The 13854-nt window shown below is 41.7% G+C and overlaps 1 protein-coding gene across 2 annotated transcripts in view; it reads left to right on the top strand.

Annotated features, from left to right (window-relative positions):
* Nucleotides 1-13854, top strand: part of rims1b (regulating synaptic membrane exocytosis 1b) — a 109386-nt gene that overhangs the window by 37861 nt on the left and 57671 nt on the right. For both annotated transcript variants that reach the window (XM_016550228.1, XM_016550229.1), the window contains one exon: nucleotides 1197-2071. In XM_016550228.1, the coding sequence (XP_016405714.1) occupies nucleotides 1197-2071 (875 nt within the window). The remainder of the gene's footprint in view (nucleotides 1-1196; nucleotides 2072-13854) is intronic.

A 13854-nucleotide genomic window follows, 5' to 3' on the forward strand; every position in this document is an offset into this window, starting at 1 on the left:
ATGCAATGTACTGATACACGTTCTCCCTGCTGTTTACGTTTACTTCAGATGTAATTAACTGTGTTTATGTAAATACTCGTCAAAATGGACAATTCAGCATAATTTTGTGTGCAATTCTCCGTTCATGCGACGCGAAAGAGTACTCGCGTGCTGTGAGACGCACTTTCCGTGTGTATGCTTCAGTCTCTGTGCTCAGAAAACCGGACCGAATTGAGTTCTCTCTTGTGTCGTCAGATTTATCCATATGTCTGCTCTTCTCTTACTCCCACATATTGACATTTTTGAACGTTTTATGCGACGTGCAGCAAGTGTATGTTAGCTCATGTCCCGCCGGTTCATATGTAAATTACGCATCTAACCTCCGAACCACGGAGATTGGAACCATGCAGCAGATTCGTTCTTGAATGAATCTCTTCCCAAATCGTCCCTCCCTAACAGTTTCGTCTCGTTTTTATTCCAGATTCGTTCTGAATGAATCTCTTCCCAAATCGTCCCTCCATAACATTTTCGTCTCATTTTTATTCGTTGACGAAAATGTCAATAGATTTACGTCATAGCTTTTGTCATTCAAAAAGAGTTTTAGTTCGTTATTGTCTCGTTGGTGAAAAAAATATTGTTGACGAAAATTATTTGTCAACGAAATTAAAACTGGTTCATTCCAAATGCATTAACTAATGTTAGCTATTGGACCTTGTTGCCATGTTTTTAAGATAGCATGTCAAATTCTAAGCAGCTCCAGGTTTATGTGAAGCAATCCTAATTGTAGAGAGCTTCGCTTCATTAAGGCCAATTAGTCGACTAGTCATTGGGTTCCCAGAACTGAATTTTCAAAATATGTGGTGTTACATACCCCTACTGTCAACATACAGTTTGTTCTATTTTAAGCTGGACATTTTAACAAAATCTGTTCATCCTGACCTGTTTTCAACTGGCAGTATGTGGACTGCAGCTCCTGCCTTGTAATCTCTTTATAAGATGACGTCTGTTGCTTGTGTTCCTATCAGATGCATATTCAGCTAAATCCTTTTTGGATTTGAATTCCCACAATTTGAAACACAAGGGTTAACAGGTGTTGTGCTATTTATTATACAAATAACTGCTATTGCAGCAGTTGTAAATGCAAATTGGCTGTAATACTTGGAAATTCCAAATGCTATATCTGACACTCTTTCCAACTTCTGTCTAATCAATAATAGGAAGAGACCTGTGTCCCTGCACGAGCAGAATGGAAAGGGGATTGGACGTGGAGAGAGAAGGCGAGGCCCTGGCCGGTTGTCATCACAGGCCTCTGAAGACCGAGCTCCAGGTGAGAAGCGCGAAAGCAGACGACTGGAGAACTGCCACTCGCAGGAATACCCAGAGAATGAGCCCACCCATCCCGAGCGGCGAAGAAGACAGGAGGACGAAGAGCGAGAGCGTCAAAGACGGGAGGAGGAGTACCAGACTCGTTACCGCAGTGACCCGAACCTCGCTCGCTACCCTGTAAAACCACAGAAGGAGGAACAGGAAATGCGTATGCATGCCAAAGTGTCCAAAATGCGTCAGGAGCGTCATCACAGCGACCTTGCCATCAACGAAGTTGGATTGATTCAAGATGGGAGTGAGGCTGCTGGAAATCGCATGAGCAGGCAACGAATAGCTAACAATGACAACCACAAGGCCCTTTTAGAAAACCATCGAGCTTATTCTATGGACAGGACCGTGGGGGGTGGTGTTGGGGGACAAGGACCCCTCGCTAAACAGGGCCACAGTGGCCCTCAAGGGGGCCCTGCTGGGCCCACAGACCTCAGGGAAGAACATGACTGGGGCCCAAAGGGGCATCTGGAACCGGGGTCCGCAGCTTTTCTGCACAGGGCTAAGCGGGAAAAAGCTGCAGAAATAATGAGTAAAGATTCTTCTCTTAGTTCGGACCAATCTGAGTCGTTACGGCCACCTCCACCTAGAGGCTATAGACCCAAACGAGGCCTCAACAAAAGGCAGATGTCCATCAGTAGCTCGGAAGAAGAGGGTGGCTCCACGCCTGAATACACCAGCTGTGAGGATGTGGAGATCGAAAGTGTTAGTGAAAAAGGTAGGTGATCTTTATGTAGCTAATTTTATTGTCAAATAGCCACAAATTCACTAAAACTCTTATTTGCATACCCCAGTACAGTGGTAAATGTAGTGCAAAGTTAACATTTTTATTTTAAATTGTATATTTTTTAGAGATCGTGGCAGCAGTAAGTGTAAACAGATTGATGGTCTGTGTATTAGTATACTGAACAGAATTATAAACGCAACACTTTTGTTTTTGCCCCCATTTTTCATGAGCTGAACTCAAAGATCTAAGACTTTTTCTATGTACACAAAAGGCCTATTTTTCTCAAATATTGTTCACAAATCTGTCTAAATCTGTGTTAGTGAGCATTTCTCCTTTGCCGAGATAATCCATCCACCTGTCACGGTGCGTGCGGGGAGATGAAGCGAGGACTCAATTGTGGGAGAAATGGTTATTTATTTTGATAATAAAAATGAAACAAAAACAAACTCAAACCACCCCGAAGGGGAAAAACAGACAGGCAGGCCTAAAGCTGCACACATGCAGACACAAAACACACACAATGAGAAATGGCGGATCAGCACAGGATGACAGACACAAGGAGAATAAATGGGAAACAAACGAGGAGGCTAACGAGGGAGACACAAGTGGATCAACTTAAACTATAACGAGGTAACAAGATGGGAGGGGCAAGACAATAGACAGGAGAGAGCACATGGCGACAGACAAACACAACACAAGCCATGTGCTCACAGAACACAGTCATCTGGTGGCCCTCCTGGGCACACCCGCTGCAGACTGCGACAGCTTTTTCTATGTACACAAAAGGCCTATTTCTCTCAAATATTGTTCACAAATCTGTCTAAATCTGTGTTAGTGAGCACTTCTCCTTTGCCGAGATAATCCATCCACCTCACAGGTGTGGCATATCAAGATGCTGATTAGACAGCATGATTATTGCACAGGTGTGCCTTAGGCTGGCCACAATAAAAGGCCACTCTGAAATGTGCAGTTTTACTGTATTGGGGGGTCCGAAAACCAGTCAGTATCTGGTGTGACCACCATTTGCCTCACGCAGTGCAACACATCTCCTTCGCATAGAGTTGATCAGGTTGTTGATTGTGGCCTGTGGAATGTTGGTCCACTCCTCTTCAATGGCTGTGCGAAGTTGCTGGATATTGGCAGGAACTGGAAAACGCTGTCGTATACGCCGATCCAGAGCATCCCAAACATGCTCAATGGGTGACATGTCCGGTGAGTATGCTGGCCATGCAAGAACTGGGATGTTTTCAGCTTCCAGGAATTGTGTACAGATCCTTGCAACATGGAACCGTGCATTATCATGCTGCAACATGAGGTAATGGTTGTGGATGAATGGCACAACAATGGGCCTCAGGATCTCGTCACGGTATCTCTGTACATTCAAAATGCCATCAATAAAATGCACCCGTATACGTTGTCCATAACATACGCCTGCCCATACCATAACCCCACCGCCACCATGGGCCACTCGATCCACAACGTTGACATCAGCAAACCGCTCACCCACACGACGCCATACACGCTGTCTGCCATCTGCCCTGTACAGTGAAAACCGGGATTCATCCGTGAAGAGAACACCTCTCCAAAGTGCCAGACGCCATCGAATGTGAGCATTTGCCCACTCAAGTCAGTTAAGAGCAGATGAGCTTGGTTTCTGACAGTTTGTGCAGAAATTCTTTGGTTATGCAAACCGATTGTTGCAGCAGCTGCAGCAGCTGCTGGTCTCAGACGATCTTGGAGGTGAAGATGCTGGATGTGGAGGTCCTGGGCTGGTGTGGTTACACGTGGTCTGCGGTTGTGAGGCCGGTTGGATGTACTGCCAAATTCTCTGAAACGCCTTTGGAGACGGCTTATGGTAGAGAAATGAACATTAAATTCACGGGCAACAGCTCTGGTGGACATTCCTGCAGTCAGCATGCCAATTGCACGCTCCCTCAAAAAACTTGCGACATTGTGCTGTGTGATAAAACTGCACATTTTAGAGTGGCCTTTTATTGTGGCCAGCCTAACCAGCCTAAGGGCAATAATCATGCTGTCTAATCAGCATCTTGATATGCCACACCTGTGAGGTGGATGGATTATCTCGGCAAAGGAGAAGTGCTCACTAACACAGATTTAGACAGATTTGTGAACAATATTTGAGAGAAATAGGCCTTTTGTGTACATAGAAAAAGTCTTAGATCTTTGAGTTCAGCTCATGAAAAATGGGGGCAAAAACAAAAGTGTTGCGTTTATAATTTTGTACAGTGTAGTTAATATCAGTAATATGCAGCATGCACGATACAAGGAAATGGTCATGTTCATTAAATCTAGCGTATGATTAAAACGATGAGTGGGCCCGGTGACGTTTTGCTTGACTCCAAAAGAGTTTATTAGGTCAGTAAACGCAAGTCCTAATGCATCATTTGTATTATCAACGTGAATGTTAAAATCTCCGACAATTAGCGCTTTATCAACAGTAACCAATAGGTCTGAGAGGAAATCTGCAAATTCTTTTAGGAAATCTGTATACGGCCCTGGTGGTCTATACACAGTAGCCAGAGCAAGAGATACAATAGATTTATTTTGCATATCTGACAGTGTAACATTAAGAAATCCAAGAAACTCATTTGCATTTCTACTTTTTGTAATTATAGTTTGATAAAGTAGTTGGGTTCTAAACAGGTTCTTCTATTTAAACTTTTAATACAGGAAAAAGCCAGGACTGCAAAGGAAATCCGATATCATGCAAATGATAGTTTTAATCTTTTTTATAAGGACTGTGATTCAAGTTAATTCAGCAAGAAGTACAAGCAGCACAAAAGACACGGATTACACAACCAGTCTTTATTTTCTGCATCAAAGATGATGCATAGTCACATAATGTTATAATGTTTCAAATCACTCTTCATTGATCAGTTTGTATTTTAAGTACTAGATATTGGTTGGAGGCTTGAGCATTTTAAACTCTAAAGGGATCACATCTGATCTTTGTCTGTGCTACCAGACCCATTAAAAGCCATTTTTAATCTCTCTGTTTTGTCTTCTTCCTGAACATCTTTGATGGTGGTACACCATAAGAAATCACTTTGAAGTCAACAAGCACCACACATGTAATTGGAAGATGAATAGTAAAAGACATATCTAATGAGCCGATCTAACAACACCATCAATAATGCTACAAGGGCAACTTGAACTGAGAAGTAATTCCTCCACAGAATTTATCAGACTTGAATTTATTTCTGTGACGGGCATGACATGATAATTCTCCAGTCCTGATGAGGCTAATTTTTTAGCTTTTAATTTTTTGAGCAATGTAAGGTTTTTAGGATATGCTGCAAGAAACTAAAAAATGAAGAATGTTATGTAAAAAGTGTTTAATCAGGATGTCAAATATTTCTCAATTCTTGACAGGCCATTTTGCCTTTTTATATGCAGTTTTACTGATAAAAGACCTTTCACTGGGAGTCAGTTCAAGCTTGTCAAGGTATAAAACTGTCAGAAAGCGTATCAATGCCTTTTTGTTTGTCACTATAGTACTTTCAGTGGTTATTTTCCATCATCTTCCCACAAGGCATATATTCTGTATCAAATGAATAGCACCTCATTTATGTTATTTGCTGACTTAAGGGATGTCCATTTAGCGAACTGTACACACAGGAAGCACAACACCATTAACCCAGGTATGCAGTGCCAAAGGTTCTTCTCAAACCCATTAACTCTACATATTACTGTTCATATATCTCCAGTATAGGAGCCACTGACATTTTCATTTATCCCAGACATAATGCATGCAAAATATCAGGGGTCAGGGGTGTAAAGTTCATTCTAATGTTTATTTATAAGTATATACTGTGTCAGTTTGGGAGGAGAATGCGCCTGTATTACAGGTTAGTAATAGAATGAATGGAAATATGAGCAAAGCTGAGGTTGCACCTCTTATGTGACCCAATGTTCTTTTCCTTCATCAAAATACATGTTTGATCTCGCCAGGATCCTTTCATGCTGTGTTTTCCAATTTTCCAATATCTAAAAGAGAAGATATTGCTTGATTCGCACTCGCAAGCCTGTTGCAAAGATGATGGGTTATTAACAATGTCACAATCTTGATTCAAAGCATGATTTTTCTGTCCATATAAAATTATGTTCAGAAAAATGGTTAATGGCTAAATATTGGTAATTGTTTGCACGACTGACTTTTTAACAACAACTTTGCAGTAAGGTTGCGGCAGGCATCATATCCTAATACTTCTGACAAGATATCCATTTCCTTTCCAATACGTGAATATATGTAATTTGAAAACTAATACTAGTATGTGAACTAAGTTCAGCTCATGAAAAATGGGGGCAAAAACAAAAGTGTTGCGTTTATAATTTTGTTCAGTGTATGTGTGGTGTGCGACGCTGATTTTATTATATTATTATTTTTATTACATGAGGGTATTAAAGTAGGTGTTCGAAACTAAAATGAAAAAGGTCTCCGGGTTACGCATTTAACCATGGTTCCCCGAAGGGAACGAGATGCTGCGTCTAACGCAATGGGTACGCCTTCAGCGTGACCACGCTCTGAATCACATGTGTAATCAGTCCAATAGATGGGCGAGATGTCACGGGTTTTAGACCAGGAAGCTATAAAAGTATGTGTGGCGGAACCGGTCGTCAGCCTCTAGGAAAGAGGCAAGCGCCTGCAGGGATGCTGGAAGTATGGCACTGAGACGCAGCGTCTCGTTCCCTTCGGGGAACCATGGTTATACATGCATAACCTGGAGACGTTCCCCTTCAGGAAATCATATATATATAGCCAGCAGCCATATCACCCTGTAGCCCAAGACTGGTTACCCACTGAAGCCGGTCTCATGTACTGCAGGCCAAAATGTATCACGTTGGCCGCAGCTGCCTTTAGACCCAGCAGTCTCTGAAACTTTTTGACAGTGAGTGACTGGCCTTCTCTCACTCTCTTGACTGCCGTGAGGATCGACTTGATCCGAGAAGGGGAGAGACATGCCTGCATTGTGGTCGAATCCCTCACCACACCTAGATAAGTGGTCCTCTGTGCTGGAGAAAGCACACTTTTCTTGGCGTTTAGTCTTCTTTCATGTGTGCAAGAACGACATCTCGATGTCGAACCGCCATCTGCTCCGATTGAGCTAAAATCAACCAATCGTCGATATAATTGAGTATGCGGATGCCCTGGAGTCGCAGGGGAGCCAGAGCTGCATCCACACACTTCATGAAAGTGCGGGGTGAGAGTGCAAGGCCGAAAGGAAGAACCCATTATTGGTAAGCTTTGCCCCCGAAAGCAAACCTCAGGAACTTCCTGTGCCTGGGAAGGATGCGTCTTTTAGATCGATTGTGACAAACCAGTCCTCGGACCTAATCTGAGACACGACTTGTTTGAGTGTGAGCATCCTGAACTTCAGTCGCATGACTGAGCAGTTTAACTGATGCAGATCTAAAATCGGACTAAAAACAGATCTAAAAACTCTCCATCCTTCTTTGGGACTATAAAGTACCAGCTGTAGAACCCAGACTCTCTTTCGTGAGGAGGGACCACCTCGATGGCCTCCTTCCTCAAGAGAGTATCTACTTCTTGTTCCATTACCAGAGCCTGCTCGGGACCCACCAGGGTGGGAAGGACCCCGTTGAAAGGAGGCGAGGAGAACCAAACTGGATTCTTTAGCCACTCTCAACAGTGTGCAGGACCCAATCAGACACATTTGGCAGTAGTTTCCACGCTGCAAAATAGTCTACTAAGGGAATCAGTCTCTCGAGACTGACCTCTGGTGTAATCAGAGCGGCTAGCTCGGAGCCCTGAAGCGGCGCACCGGCAGGGGATGGCCGAACTAGCTGCTCTAGAGACCTCTGTAGAGGTAGCGAGCCTCTTAGTACCACTACGGTTCCGGGTAGCTGAGAGAAGAGCACGCGGGAAACCGCTGCACCCTGTTACATCGGCAGGGTTGGCAGAACGATCTCCTGAGGGCACTGAGGAGAGACGGGCACCGTGTAATGCGGTGAACCCCACTCTTCCCCAGAGGGGCCTGCCCTCAGAAGTCCTGAGGCACTGGCGTCAGGACTTCTTCATCGAGGACTTCTTAGCCTCCAGAATAGTTCTTAGATATGGCTTAGGCTTTGAAGCCCCCGACCCAGAGCGCCGTTTAGACCCCTGGTCCCGACGCGGGGGAGCGCGAGAGGTGACGCTCTGTTTTTGGGCCTCCCTGTACGAGGAGCTGGTACGCGGAGGGGGCTGCTCCCGCCCGGCAGCCCCCAGAGCTGAAGAGCAGCGAGGGAGGAACCGCTGAAATGCCGCCGCTTGTTTACGAGCCTCCTGGTACCTGTCGACAATGGAGTTGACGGCGTCACCGAACAGGCCAGAAGGCGCAAGCGGGGCATCGAGGAGGAAGACCCTGTCCTTCTCCCTCATATCGGACAGGGTCAACCACAGATGCCTCTCCGCTGCCACCAAGCTGCCATGGACCGACCAATAGCGCGGGCGGTCTCCTTGGTGGTGCGGAGAGAGAGGTCAGTGGTTCTCATAAACTCTGTAATATTCTCAGAATTAACCCGTAATCCCACCGTTTAATCCCAACGTAAAAAAAGGTTTTCATTTATAAAGCTCTAAAAACCTTACTGACTGATGTTTTAGTGCACTTCCTGCAAATATGGAAAAAATAAAGGGTCTCAATGAAATATGTGCAGTTTCACATGATTAGTGCAAATTGTCACATGACCAGATCAGTTTATTTCCTGTTTGCACCTTGAGAAGATGATAACTGCATCAAAGCTCCAAAACAAAAGGCTAGTAAAGTATGTTAACAAAGATATGACAAAGATTTTTGGTACACATTATCTTTAAGGTGTCTAGTATTAATATATGAATTCACATATATTCAGTTTTGTTGAGTGTGGTCATAGAATGAGTAAACATGTTGATGGTCACAATAGTGACCGGTGGGATAACAGTGAACTTAGGTTTACAATATAAATCCAATTGCAGTTGCTAGTGAAAATTACACTAAAATGTTGCAATGACAAAGGCAGAGCGTCGAGCCCGCTCCCCGGGGGGAAGAAATCGCAGAACGGGCTTCCGATCCCAGAGAGCGGGTGCTGGATCTGGCAGGTGAGGAAAAAGTGACGGGTATCACCTGTCTCCATTCCCTCTACCAGATCCATCTGCGAACCCTACGAGTGTAGCTGCCACTCCGCCTCGGTGGAAGCGGGGCCAGCACCGCGGGGAACACTGGTGAAGACTCCCTCCTCGAAGAGAGCCTTCCGGGAGCGAAGCGACACACACACACACAACAGTTTCAATATTTCTCAAAGTGCCTTACAATACACAGAAAATGCAAATCAGGAATAATTCAACAGTAAACTGCTACCCCAAAAGTCGCCATTTGGATTCAAATAAGGAAATACTGAAGAGTCTAGGATTGGAGCAGTGATTAATACTGTATCTTTCAGGCATGTTATGTTTTGCAGCAGCTCTTTTAACCCTAACTGATGCAGTGCGTAGCTTTTCACGTGACGTTGGTCACGTGACGAGAGTGATGCGAGACACTATGATCCAAAAGCGCAAGTTTTGTTAATAAAAGTTTCATTTCTTCGTTTAATATAAGCGAGTTTGTCTTTATTGTTGCTGTGTTTTCATAAAAATAAAAAAAATAAAACAATAAACCACAAACTATAGCATTTGTTTTAAAAGAGGGAAAAGACCTTATTTATTTGGGTTACAACGCAAGTAGGCTATATCCGTCTTATTAATTTTGTTAATAAAAGTAAGATGTTTAATATAGGCCTATGCGGATTTGCCATTGTACTATTTTATGGCTGATGTGTTTTAATTAATAGGCTAATATTGAACCACAAACTACGATCATTTAAAGAAAGGGGAAATCCAGAGAACGTTTATTTATTTGTGTTACAATGCGGGTAAAACATATTTCCCTTATTCATATTGTTAATATAAGTTCAAAGTTTAATATAAGTGAATTTGTCATTGTAGCTGTTTTATTGTATAGCCTTATTTATTAATAATAATAATAATGAGCCAAACTAAGCATTCGTTTGAAGTAAGGGGAAAATCCCAAAAAACTTTAATTTATTTGTTACAACGCGGGTATGTCTTATTCGTTCTGTTAATAGCTCTTTATTCTGCTCTCTCTCTCTCTCTCTCTCACACACACACACACACACACACAACAGTTTCAATATTTCTCAAAGTGCCTTACAATACACAGAAAATGCAAATCAGGAATAATTCAACAGTAAACTGCTACCCCAAAAGTCGCCATTTGGATTCAAATAAGGAAATACTGAAGAGTCTAGGATTGGAGCAGTGATTAATACTGTATCTTTCAGGCATGTTATGTTTTGCAGCAGCTCTTTTAACCCTAACTGATGCAGTGCGTAGCTTTTCACGTGACGTTGGTCACGTGACGAGAGTGATGCGAGACACTATGATCCAAAAGCGCAAGTTTTGTTAATAAAAGTTTCATTTCTTCGTTTAATATAAGCGAGTTTGTCTTTATTGTTGCTGTGTTTTCATAAAAATAAAAAAAATAAAACAATAAACCACAAACTATAGCATTTGTTTTAAAAGAGGGAAAAGACCTTATTTATTTGGGTTACAACGCAAGTAGGCTATATCCGTCTTATTAATTTTGTTAATAAAAGTAAGATGTTTAATATAGGCCTATGCGGATTTGCCATTGTACTATTTTATGGCTGATGTGTTTTAATTAATAGGCTAATATTGAACCACAAACTACGATCATTTAAAGAAAGGGGAAATCCAGAGAACGTTTATTTATTTGTGTTACAATGCGGGTAAAACATATTTCCCTTATTCATATTGTTAATATAAGTTCAAAGTTTAATATAAGTGAATTTGTCATTGTAGCTGTTTTATTGTATAGCCTTATTTATTAATAATAATAATAATGAGCCAAACTAAGCATTCGTTTGAAGTAAGGGGAAAATCCCAAAAAACTTTAATTTATTTGTTACAACGCGGGTATGTCTTATTCGTTCTGTTAATAAAAGTTTTATGCTTAATATTGTCATTGTAGTATTGCTGATGTTGTGTGTGGGATTTTTTTTCATTAAGAGTAATACTGAATCAACCTTAAGCATTAATTTTGTTCCAAGAATAGGAAAGATCTAATGTTAAAGATCAAAACAAGTGCTGCAGATGTGAGAATGCGAGATTGGTTGCTGCTGAGGTAAATAGACGCTCTCAAACTTTCTCTGCTGTATCTTTGCAATGGCTGTAGAAATGGTCATTAATTCTTGATTTGGGTATGGCACAGACATGTTACAGGTAATAATATGATCAAAAAGTCATGGCAACAAACGACTTCCTAAATCAGTTTAAGTTGAAACGACTTTCACATTCAATTTGATTCTACTTAATTCATGTTTTACTGTTGATTATTGTCATTGTAGGCTTAGGCTTCTTTTTTCTATTAATTTTAATGAATATAGCTTTATTTATTTTTTGTATAAAAATAAATATACAAATTTATATCCCCGAATTTGTTTCTTGGGCTACACGCCAGGGGGTGGCGTGTCCTCAGCACCCCTACTTCCCGCGGTAATGCCAGCACACCCCAAAGACTTTCAATGGAGTTTAGGTCAGTACTCTGTGGTGGCCAATCTTTCACAATTTGAGCCTGATGAATCTTTGCATTTTCATCCTGAAATATGGACAGGGCTATGTCTTCTGACATGGTTGTTTGAAGAATGAAAAGCTACACACTGCATTAATTATGGTTTAAAGAATTGTTGCCAAACATACAGCATGCCAGAAACATGTTAATCACTGCGAACTATATGCTTATTTAAATCCAGAGAGTGATTTTTCTGGCCAGGCAGTGTATATTAATCTCAAAGTTTATAACTGTTACTTTTGCATAAATTATCACATCAAAGCCATAAATAGAATCATGTTACATACGTCATTGTAGCTGTTCAACCATGATGTGTAACCATGATGATCAGTCCTGAGTCTGAGGTCTGAGGAAACAAACCCTGCTTATTCATGCAGTGAAACTGCATTTGTTTATTTGGAACATTATTAGGGCACCAGATTTGGGAATTAGGTCAGCAGCTCTCTCACATAAAACCGGCTTTCGTCAGCCCTGGGATGCAGCATGTTCCATTTGGGGACTTTTTCATATTCATCTTTGGGTAACCCAAACCCATTCCAGCTCTGAGTGTGATTATGCTTTGGTTCTACCCATTACTATCAGCTGCTGGCCACAGGGTTTTGAAAGTCCCTGGCATGATACCTTTGTATGTTATCAAGCTCTAATTTTGTCAAATTATGTAAAAAAAAAAAAAGTGAAAATATGATTTAATTGTGTGCACTTACAATACAAAAAAAAGCTTACTGTGAAATTAGCCCTAGCAAAACAAAGGAATTTGCCATTGTATTCCAAAATGTACTGTCATTTTCACCATAGAATGCACAGTATATAATTTAAACACAGTATATAATTTGATTTTATATAAATTATATTGTAGTGGAATTGTTTGTGTGTTTTAAGAGAGTTGAAGTTGAAGTTGGAAAAACACCCTGAAGCCATGTGTGAACATAATGTCCCCTGTCGGAGCCAAGGCCTGATAGCAAACATGTTCCAACCTGAATCTGACTCGGGTCATTTCCCAGTGCCATCCTCCCATCTTCTCTCTATCACCCCCACCCCCTTATAACATCAATGCAACTTATAACATCCAAGTGAAAGATATAACACCAACATGTCAGAAAGAGAAAAGAAAAAAAAACAGAATCACTGAGTTGGAAAAGGATCACCCCCTCCTAAAAATGACTTGTAAACTCAATCAGTTGTAGCTAATCACATTCTCAATGGCACACAAAGCCATTTGACTTTCAACTGTGATCAGCAATGGTTATTTTGATTAGCTCAGCATGAAAAGAGTTTTCCTGGAGCATTTCAGTCCTTGGTAGTGCAACTGAAGCAAACAATCAACTATGGGTGGCAAGGCACTGTCAGAAGATCTCCGGGATAAAGTTCTGGACAGGAACAAGTCAGGAGATGGATACAAAAAAAAAATCAAAGGCTTTATCAATGCCTAGAAGCACAGCGAAGTCTTTTACTAAGAAGTGGAAGGTATTTGGTAAAACACAGACCCCCCCTGGATCAGGACGTCACTCCAAACTGGATGAAAGAGCCAGGAGGAACCCGGTCAGAGAGGCTAACAAAGGCCTACAGCAACTCTTAAGCAGCTGCAGGAATTTATGACAAAGAGTGGTCATTGTGTGCATGTGACAACAATATCACAAATTCTCCACAAATGTGGCTTGTGTGGAAGGGTTGCAAGAAAAAAGCCATTCCTCAAGAAAAGCCACGTGCAGTCAGACTGAGCTTTGCCAAAACACACCTTGAAGATTCTGAGGCCACATGGAAAAAGGTGTTATGATCAGATTAGACTAAAATTGAATTATTTGGCCTAACAATATGTCCGGCAGAAATCCAATACAGCTTACCATCCAAATAACAGCATTCCTACAGTAAAGCTTGAAGGTGGTAATATCCTGTTATGGGGGTGTTTCTCTGCAGCAGGGACTGGAGCACTTGTCAGGATAGTAGGAAAAATGGATGGGGCAAAATACCATCTAATTCTTGAGGAAAATCTGCTGCCCTCTGCCAGAAAGTTGTCAATGGGAAGAAGGTTTACCTTCCAATAGGGCTGAACAATAATTCAATATCAATATGTATCGTGATATAATTTTTTTCAATAACGGTGATATGATTTTTAAACACATTTCCGATATT

Source organism: Sinocyclocheilus rhinocerous, unplaced genomic scaffold (assembly GCF_001515625.1).
Source record: "Sinocyclocheilus rhinocerous isolate Xijiao unplaced genomic scaffold, SAMN03320098_v1.1 scaffold1907, whole genome shotgun sequence".
Classification (NCBI taxonomy): Eukaryota; Metazoa; Chordata; class Actinopteri; order Cypriniformes; family Cyprinidae; genus Sinocyclocheilus; species Sinocyclocheilus rhinocerous.